General features: G+C 38.4%; 1 protein-coding gene across 1 annotated transcript; it reads left to right on the forward strand.

Moving 5' to 3' along the window:
• Positions 1-530: 530 nt before the first annotated feature.
• On the forward strand, positions 531-3716 carry LOC105038875 (adenosylhomocysteinase). Its single transcript, XM_010914793.4, has 3 exons — positions 531-1359; positions 2102-2638; positions 3141-3716. Exons 1-3 carry the CDS (start codon positions 649-651, stop codon positions 3348-3350), a joined length of 1458 nt encoding a protein of 485 aa, XP_010913095.1. The 5' UTR covers positions 531-648; the 3' UTR covers positions 3351-3716.
• Positions 3717-10247: the final 6531 nt, after the last annotated feature.

Genomic DNA, 10247 nt, shown 5'->3' on the forward strand with positions numbered 1-10247 from the left:
TTTATGCATGTGCAAATTTATTTTTTTTAATAAATATAAATATAAATACAGATATTAATTGAATATAAAAATTTTATTTATATTTATTTAATTTTAAATAAATATAAATATATATTAAATATTGAAAATATAGATGTAAATATAGATATAAATTAGATAATCAAATTTTATAACTATAAAATTAGAAATATATTAAATAGATGATAAATTAAATTAATAATATATTAATATAATTATTTTTTAATTTATAAATATTATATAAAATTAAATAAAATTATATATTAAAATATAGATTGAATAGTTATTTACCCAGAGGATTTTTCGGATGCTAAAATTCCATCCCAGCCGACAAGACGTGCTTTCCCTCTGCGCTTTCCAGAGATGCAGCTCTCTTCGCACCCACTCCCGGTCCCACCCTAGTACCCACCCAAACCTATAAGACAAATCCAACGAGCCATATCCTCCTGATCTAACCAAAAAAATGCTATCTCATCCGTCCATTCCCACCCTCCTCCTCTATAAATATTCCCTAGCCGTTTTCCTTATCCTCGCCCCGCTCGCCGCTTCTCCTCGGTTCCCAAGTCCTAAAGCCCTCTCCTCTCTTCTCCGCCGGTCGATCTCGTGAGAGAAGAAGCCGACGCCATCGCCATGGCTCTTCTCGTGGAGAAGACCTCCTCCGGGCGCGAGTACAAGGTGAAGGACCTCTCCCAGGCCGACTTCGGCCGCCTCGAGATCGAGCTCGCCGAGGTGGAGATGCCCGGCCTCATGGCCTGCCGATCCGAATACGGCCCCTCCCAGCCCTTGAAGGGTGCCCGCATCTCCGGCTCCCTCCACATGACCATCCAGACCGCCGTCCTCATAGAGACCCTCACTGCCCTCGGCGCCGAGGTCCGCTGGTGCTCCTGCAACATCTTCTCCACCCAGGACCACGCCGCCGCCGCCATCGCCCGCGACTCCGCCGCCGTCTTCGCCTGGAAGGGCGAGACGCTCCAGGAGTACTGGTGGTGCACCGAGCAATGTCTGGACTGGGGCGCCGCCGGCGGCCCCGACCTCATCGTCGACGACGGCGGTGACGCCACCCTCCTCATCCATGAGGGCGTTAAGGCCGAGGAGGAGTACGAGAAGACCGGGAAGATGCCCGATCCGGCCTCCACCGACAACGCCGAGTTCCAGATCGTGCTGGGGCTCATCCGGGACAGCCTCAAGGTGGATCCCAAGAAGTACCACAAGATGAAGGAGAGGCTCGTCGGCGTCTCTGAGGAGACCACGACCGGCGTCAAGAGGCTGTACCAGATGCAGGCCAGCGGGGCCCTCCTCATCCCGGCCATCAATGTCAACGACTCCGTCACCAAGAGCAAGGTAAAACGACCGGCAACTTCTATTGATCTGGATCCATTCAGATCTACGATTTCTTTCTTTCCTGTGTGCTCGACTTGCAGATCTGGTCTGACGTTATTTTCTCCATCGATCGCGTTATGTGATCCGGATCTAGGGTTCGATATTTCAATTTTATCGATCCATGGTTGCAATTTTTGACTTTCTAATTAATCATTTGGATCGAATTGAAGGTGGTGCAAACATGGGATCGTTAGAGAGTTCTAATCTGAGGTTCTACAAAGTTGGGAATTTTAGACGCGAAAAGTAGATTTTTCCTGTTGTTTAATTTTTAAAATGGAAATTTAGTTAATAAATTCAGTATTTTGTTTCACGACAGGTATCGGATTTTTTGATAGATCCAAAATCTGAATTAGAATTTTATTGTAATTCCTGTTTGAATGGTAGTACTCTTTTGTTGGGTTGCTGAATTGCCATGTTCTCGTAGTTAAAAGAGTATTGGCTGGTTAGTTCTGGAACTTTTCAGCGAAACTGATACACCGTGTCAGATCTGAAAGCTTTTTAGCTAGAAAAGTAGCAAATCTCAATATTCTTTTGGTTTAAATGCTAATTTAATCTGTTTTATTTTATTGTATTCTTAGATCTCGATTCATAGCTCTCTGATTAAGACTTAGTCTTTGTTTACAATTTTACTTGTGAGTCTGAATCTCTGATCATATGTGTGCTTGTTTTGTTTATTGGTTCATTTGTGAACTCAAAAAAACAGTTCGACAATCTATATGGATGCCGGCACTCTCTCCCTGATGGCTTGATGAGGGCCACTGATGTGATGATTGCTGGCAAGGTCGCCGTGGTCTGTGGTTATGGTGATGTGGGCAAGGGTTGTGCTTCTGCGTTGAAGCAGGCTGGAGCCCGGGTGATCATCACAGAGATTGACCCCATCTGTGCTCTCCAGGCCCTGATGGAGGGCATCCCTGTTATCACTTTGGAGGATGTGGTCTCTGAGGCTGACATATTTGTGACTACAACTGGTAACAAGGATATCATCATGGTTGACCACATGAGGAAGATGAAGAATAATGCAATTGTCTGCAACATAGGCCACTTCGACAATGAGATTGACATGCATGGTCTGGAGAACTACCCAGGCGTCAAGCGCATCACCATCAAGCCCCAAACTGATCGCTGGGTATTCCCTGACACCAACTCCGGTATCATTGTGCTTGCCGAGGGGCGTCTGATGAACCTTGGTTGTGCCACTGGCCACCCCAGCTTTGTCATGTCCTGTTCCTTCACCAACCAGGTAAATCCTTGATACCAAAGTGATATTGCCACTGCCCAATTTAGAACTCGGAACATTTAACAACTCTGGTGTAATTGGCATTCTCTTTTGTGTGGCATATTCTGATTTATGAGTTTTCGACATTGTAGAGGACTTGTAGTCTAGTGATTAGCTTTCTTAAAAATTTAAATAATGAGTTAAACTTTAATAGATTTTGAAGATTACATCTTTTGTTTCAGGGTGATTCTATGTTGATCATGTTTTAGTAATACAATGGAACTTTCATAAGAAATTTGAAAAATATTACTAGGTTTTAGTAATACAATGATCACTGTTTCTCATGTGAAGTTCTCCCTTTTTTTAGCGCATTGGTAAATCTTGTTGGCATTTGAATTTTCAATTCTTAGTTGTTGCCAATAACTACATTTTATGTTACCTTTAAGGAGTCTAGCCTGAATCATTGTTTGGCATAAGATAGAGTTTGTAATCTGATTGTAAAAGGAAAAATGAACCATTTGTGCAGGTGATTGCTCAGTTGGAACTGTGGAAGGAAAGGGCAAGCGGCAAGTATGAGAAGAAGGTGTATGTGCTGCCCAAGCATCTGGATGAGAAGGTGGCAGCCCTCCACCTGGGCAAGCTGGGAGCCAAGCTAACCAAGCTCACACCATCCCAGGCCGAGTACATCAGCATTCCAATTGAGGGTCCCTACAAGCCTGCTCACTACAGGTACTAGGAAGTATGTGACAGATGACAGGCAGCAACAACAGCTGCAAACCACAATTCATCAAGATGATTTGAGGGATTGCGAGGGCTTTTTTCTTCATTATTGTTATTGTTATCTCCCATCTCCTTCCTGGGTTATTAGTTAGGATTCTAATTTGGTTGCGTTTGAATTCAATGGTTAGGAATGCCGAAGTCATGTTTTGATAGGAATAATGAGGTTGTGAGTGGTGGTGTAATGGCCAGATATATTTTTATCGTTGGCCGTCTTTCTTAATCACAATTTGCAGGAAGCATTGCTGCGTCTTCCTTTTATCCATCATAATTATGTTGCATCAAACAGTCTCACTAATCGAAAGATTGGTTTTTGTGTACTTAATTTCTTTGCCTTGCAACTGATCGAAAGACCTGTTGTTTTGCAAATGCACAAATTTCAGAACAGACAAATTTATTCTCTTTTGTAGGTCAAATGCGGTTGAAAAATCAAAATGGAGGGGCGGTGCAAATAGTATTCACGTCGTCATATTTATATCAGCTATTGGTTTACATAAATCCATCCTGGTTTGTGTTTGGTGAAGGGAGCAGATTTAAATTTTTGAAAGCCAATTATCAATGTTCAGTCCTAGGAACGAGAAATTTTTAGATAGGCTCATTTTATCACGTGGGATTGTAGGTAAAGTCAACAAAAATTTCACCCATCATCTAATTTCTCATTAATTGCTAATTATGATTAACCATAATTGACTGCATGGTGAAGAGGGGACAATCAAAACTTTCGAACATTAAATCATGATTAATTTAGCGATTAATGAAGTTTTTATTGATTTTCTCTACGTAGTAGAAGGAGTCTATCTAATAATCTCTTTAAGAACAGACTATTATGAAGGAATGGCTAAATGGTCATTTTTGAGTTAAAAATTCGGGATTGGTTTAAGTCAAGATTAAGTCATACTCAGATTTCTTTGTACAAAAAACTGTTGCTAATGGTTTAGATCAGTTTTCAGCACGAAAAAGGGAAATGCAGCCTACGTATAAAATTTGGGCTAAGGTGAGGCTGCAGGCTGCTTGTCTCATTCCCAATATTGAATAAAATATCATTCCAGCTGTCTTATTGGTGAAGACAAAAGGGCAGCAATGTAGAGGTAGCAGAGGGTCTGCCATGTACAAAATCCTCAGAGCTTCCATGTCTTGTGTAAGATATCAATAATCATTGATGGCAACTTCATTCTGAAAATCTTGATGGTGGTATTATCGAGCTTAAAAGGAAAAAAAAAAAAAAAAAAATCATCTTTTGAAGTTGTGATACTCTTAATCAGTTTGAGCTTTAATCTGTTCTACCATATAATGCCAAGTCTAATAATAATGATCCTGTTGGTGGCATATTTCCTGTTGTCTGGAAGTCAAGGGCTGTGGAGGGAAGAATAGCTCTTTTAGATGTTAGTTAAATGCTAGATTAGGCGTCAACCATGCGCATTAATGCTTTGCAAGCAGTGTCTTTCAGATTATTTGAGTAGAACCGAATACTTTTCATTTGATTTGAGCGTGGCCTTCAGCAATGGCAAAGTGATTTTATTTAACCATTTCATTTCCCCAAGCTTGGGAATCCTAGCAGCTTAGCAGTCAACCATCCCATATGTATCACACCAATTTTTTCAGCTCGTAACATTACCATCAGTTACGTGATGGTAAAAGAGAGTCCGAGAAGAGTGGAAGAGAGGGTGAGAGAATTCTAGTGGTGCAGGGAAAAGCTTGAGAAAAGTATAAGGAAAGAGAGAGTTTTAGTAGATGTTCAACAAGCATTCAATCGCAGAATCTCGAGTTGCAAATATATGCGTAGCGATTGATTAAAACTCGATACGTTAGTACTTGAGAAGTAGATGGATTCAACTTACATTATCACGTCAAGGCCTTGTCCTGTATGACATCTAGTAATTTATGCGAAAAAAGGGAGCACGAAAGTCTTCGACTTTGCTCGATAGTCTATACGGATGGCATTTGAAAACAATCAGCCGTGAATCCAATAATGCGTTGGAATTGACAATTAAGAGCTCGTCCGAAAAATCCAGTAGGGTTGGACTGGATTTTTCCACCACCGAATTCATAGGTTAAGCAGTCTATCACATGCAACTCATGTCAACCCAAAACTCTCGTAGGTCATTAAAAAAAAAAAATTAAATCTTTAAAAATTATTTATTTATTTATTCCTATAGACTAATAGATCCACGGACTAAGATGGAGGCTAAGATTTGGATGGGCTTTTAGAAGAGTTGGCATGCCAAGAAGCCCGATTTCTAGATACTTCTGCGAGAATATCCAAATCCAAATAGACCCCAGGAAGAAATTTCTTCTTGCTATAGCTATTTATTATTCAAATAATTTTTTAAATATTTTATTAAATTATTTTTATTTTAATTAAAATTATAAGTATCACGGTCAAAATCCAGCCTGACTAGAATCACGTGGAAGGCGCTTTTTGATCCGCAATGATGGAATACGATGTAGCTTGAACTCATGCATTTGCACACAAAAAGAATCGAAAAGCTCACTTGATTGGCTTCGACTAAGTCCTCCGATGTTTAAATTAGGTCGAATTTAAAAATAATAATAAAAAAATAATAGATGATCAGAAAATAATAGATGATCAAAATGATATTATCTAATTCTGGTTAATATTTGGTTGATCTAGAGATGATTGACTTAGATTAGATTTGGCCGATGTCTGGCCGATCTAGAGATAGTCAACTTCGATCAGATTTGGTTGACATCGAGTCGAGCTAAAGATAGCCGAATCTAATCGACATCTGGTTGATCTAGAGGTAGTTGAATCTGATCGGCATCTCGATATTGGTTAGATATTGGATTCCGATCTAATCAGTATCTGATCTATCTGATTGGTATTTAGACAATCTAGAGATAGTTGGCCTAGTGATGGCGATGCCATAGTAGATGCTGGTGGCAAGATCAATATAGCTGATGTTGGTACCGGTAGCGATGAAGAAATATAGACAAAAAATGATGCCAAGGATGGCGACATCAAGGGTAATGAGGTCTGGCATGATCATGGGTGGTGGTGGCGGCTCGGATGTTAGTGAAACTAGAGTTGAGGGCTTTGGTGTCGACTTCCGGATTATAGTTCTTTATTATCTCTAATTACCTCAATTTTGTGAGAAAAATTAGAGGGGAATCGAAGTGGGACTAGAGGGAGTATTTGACCTCGCTGCCTTGGGGTACATGACACAGAGGACGATGAGAGGGTCATTGTGGTTTAGAAGGTTGTCGATGATCCACCCCAGCACCCTCTTGCTCCTTTTTGAGGAGTCCAGTGCCACATTGATCTTCAAATCTTCTTTTATCTCTTTCCATTATAGAGTAGGGAGGATGCGAGCAAGGGTGTGGGTGTGAGCGTTGGAGAGGGATGTGGGCATTTAGAAGATTTTGGGTTTGTGGGCATTGGAGAAAGACGATAAGGCATCATACCGTATTAGTGAGTTATCTAATGATTGTGTTGTTGAGAGTTGCTCAATTTACGGTATTCGGTTGTCAGTCTTATTATACTAATTGACAGCATAGAAGGAGACTTTTTTTTTTGAAAAAAAAATAATATGCTTGTGCCTTGGGTTTTGTTTGTGTTCTATGTCAAGGTAGAAGATATTTTTATTTTTCCTGGTATATGATTTTAGTCTAGAGGCCGTTTTTGATTAATTAAAGAGTACAAAAGGGTTCTAAATAATAATAATAATAATAATAATAATAATAATAATAATAATAATAATAATAATAATGGGTCTTGATTTACTTAAAGGCTGGCCCAACTTACCAAAGTAAATTGATTTAGTGAAGGAACGAAAGAATAGATTATCGAATCACACACTCTTTTAGACTTCCTTTTCTTCTCTTTACCTACAAGCCACTTCTCCGAGCTATCTCTCTTGTATTCCTTTGTATTGTGTTGAGATGGGGGATCTAGGATGGATTAATTGGGATTGAACAAAGCCTTTTATATAAACCATTCCAAACTGCCAATCCGTTTCAACGCTTCACTTGTCAATCATATACCTTCGTAAATGAAGATAGAATCTGATCAAAAACAGGGGATTAATACTTAGCATCTACATAAACTAATTAAGAAAGCAAGGAGATGAAAAGGTCGATAAGGAAATAAGAAAAAATTCTTGCACTTTCTGTTCCCTCCACTTTCTTTTTAGATTTTTTTTTTTTTAAATTCTTGTGACTACTATTTAAGAGTCTTCGGAATTATCTAAACAAATTCTTAGTTAGGTCTTAGCCCATTGCACATACCACTATTTACAGTTTCGGATTAAGTTCCAAGGCTTCAAGTGGGTTCAAGCAGGATGGGAGGCCTAAGTCAAAAGTGGTCACACTACCTTTAACCTCTCGTGCTCTTTTGCCTTGTTTGGATTATTTTGGGCACATACAGGCCATGGGATGGAGGGAATATATTCCTTTTTTTTCTCTCTTTTCCCCCTTCCAAAAAGCGTTCGCAGGGAAAGAGCAGTGAATTACTTGCTACAAAGAGCAGTGACTGATAGTTTCTGGTGCAATTACAAATGACATGGATGCATGTAATGGAAATAAAATAATGATGATGTTAAGTAAGGAGTATCAATTAGTGATAAGCAAATTCCATGAAGAACTGTTTATTGCGTGAGTACAATTCACATGTATTATATCTCTATATTAAAAAGATACAACTAGCACAAAAATAGTATCACAAAAGGGTTTCAGGAATCATATCAAGTACCTTGTGATGAAACGGGATTTTAGGAGATCTCACGTGGATGGCTCAAGGTGCAATGCCTACCGTTGACAGGAATCATGTGAAGGGCCTTGGTTACCTCGACTTCGAGAGTACGTGGTGGAAGTTATCTACTGAGTTATTTTAATAAGACTTAATTATGTAAAGTTTTTTTTTAATCTTTTTTTTAATTTCATCTGAATTTTTATTTAGTATAATTAAGCCCTCAAATTTTTAAATTTCTTCGATTCTGTTAGCATGCCATGATGGAGTTACGATGTTGCTCACTTATACGGCGAAAACTAGCTTATGCGGCAAAATAGGATGACATAGCAAAAAGATAGCTTTTGTGTCTCAAATTGACCCCACTTTAGCCAGGGTTTTGAGCCGTTCTGATCCAAATCCCATCTCATCTTTTTGGCATCTAGCAGCCTTGAGAGAAAAGATGTTTGTCTTTGGTGATGACCATTGATGACCAATCCTCTGTTTCAGCAACAGAGGTAATATTTTTATCTTGCATTAGATCGTACCCATAAGCATGTTAGGATTTCAGTTATTTTCTCCCTATAGTCTCTAGTCCTTACATCATGGATGCCTCAATTAATTAAAAAAATTACATAAGAATTGCTTTAACATCAAAAATTGATAGTGATTTTGAATAAAAATTGACTCAAAAAATTTGTTTTGTTATGTCTTTTTGTGATCCCAAAACTCTGTTAGAGATTTCTTCTTTAACAAATTATGATCCCAAGTTGTTTCCTTTTTATTCCTACTTGTTTCAAGTAGAAAAAAAATATATTTTTTTACAGTAACAACTATATTTACAATGTAGGCTTTTTCTTGTGGTAACACTTTCTTTCAAAACTATTGACCGGTCAATTTCACAGTATTACGGAAAGGTTGATTACTAAGAAATACTAAAATAATTTGAAAAACTAAAGTACTATATATGGTATCAATGCCACAATAAATACACATTGGTGATGCCACCCATAGTACTATCTTATTTACTCTATGCTCCATATTATTATGATGGTGATGAGCCAATACGAGCCCAAGAATCAAATATCCATAATATTGGATGCATATGAAGGCTATGGGGTAGCCATGGACTGGATACATAACTATTCATAATTTATCAGCTATTCTGCTACTTGGTAAGCTGACAAGCCAACTAAATTGACTTTTTGTTTGTTATTTATAGAATCATTGTCATACTCATCTTACAGAATAGAAATAAAATTTTTGTTTGTAAATATTGTTTCTTACCAATTTTTTTGATATATCATGTAGAATGTATATTGTAATTATTGTTGTATATCATGATAGTAAGTTTGTCAACAAGAGAGGATGCAGTAAACATGTTAGAGGGAGTGGGGCCTATTATAATATTAGCAACATTGAAACTTTCTCTTTTGATAAATTAGAAGAAATGATGGAGAAACTATGTGTAGATGAAATCATGAGATTATTTTGTAGAGTCTATATTCCTAATAGAAACCAAGAAATTATGCTTCTATATGAAAATAATCAGCTAAAAAAATGATAAAGATTCTAAGTTTAGATAAATTCCAAATAAAGATTTATATTGGAGAATATAGATGTGTAAAAAATCATAAGAATAGCAAAATGAGAACCAAGTGAATTGCAAGAGAGTTTTGAGGGAAAGCTTAGGGTATGTCCTAATTATAAGCCTAAGGAAATAGAGCATGACATTAAGATGAAACTTGAAGAGGATGCAAGTGTGTCCAAATGTTGGAGGGCAAGGCACATGGCTTTGGACATAATTAGAGTATGATGTTTGGCTCGATTAGGCCTATTTAGGGTTGAAGCCGACAAGCATTGTCGGCTTCAGTTTAAAATTCCAAAAAAAATATAGATCAGAATAGGGGAATTGGTGATCCCTTGCTTTGAAGAGGATAGGGCCATTGAATGGTGGCTGTGCAAGCATCATTGGCCTATGGAATGGTTGACAGCTGTTGGGGGCTCTTGTAGCCAATGAACTATCGACATTAGGTCTACCTTATCCTATCTAAATTTATTGATTTAAATCCCCCTCTAGTCGATTTCTCCACCAAAACCTATCTCCACCTCTCATCCTTTTCTTCTTCACCTTCAGTGGCCATCGTATCGCCGTGTTGGGTGCTACCACCC

The sequence above is a fragment of the Elaeis guineensis genome, chromosome 1 (assembly GCF_000442705.2).
Source record: "Elaeis guineensis isolate ETL-2024a chromosome 1, EG11, whole genome shotgun sequence".
In the NCBI taxonomy this organism is placed as follows: domain Eukaryota; kingdom Viridiplantae; phylum Streptophyta; class Magnoliopsida; order Arecales; family Arecaceae; genus Elaeis; species Elaeis guineensis.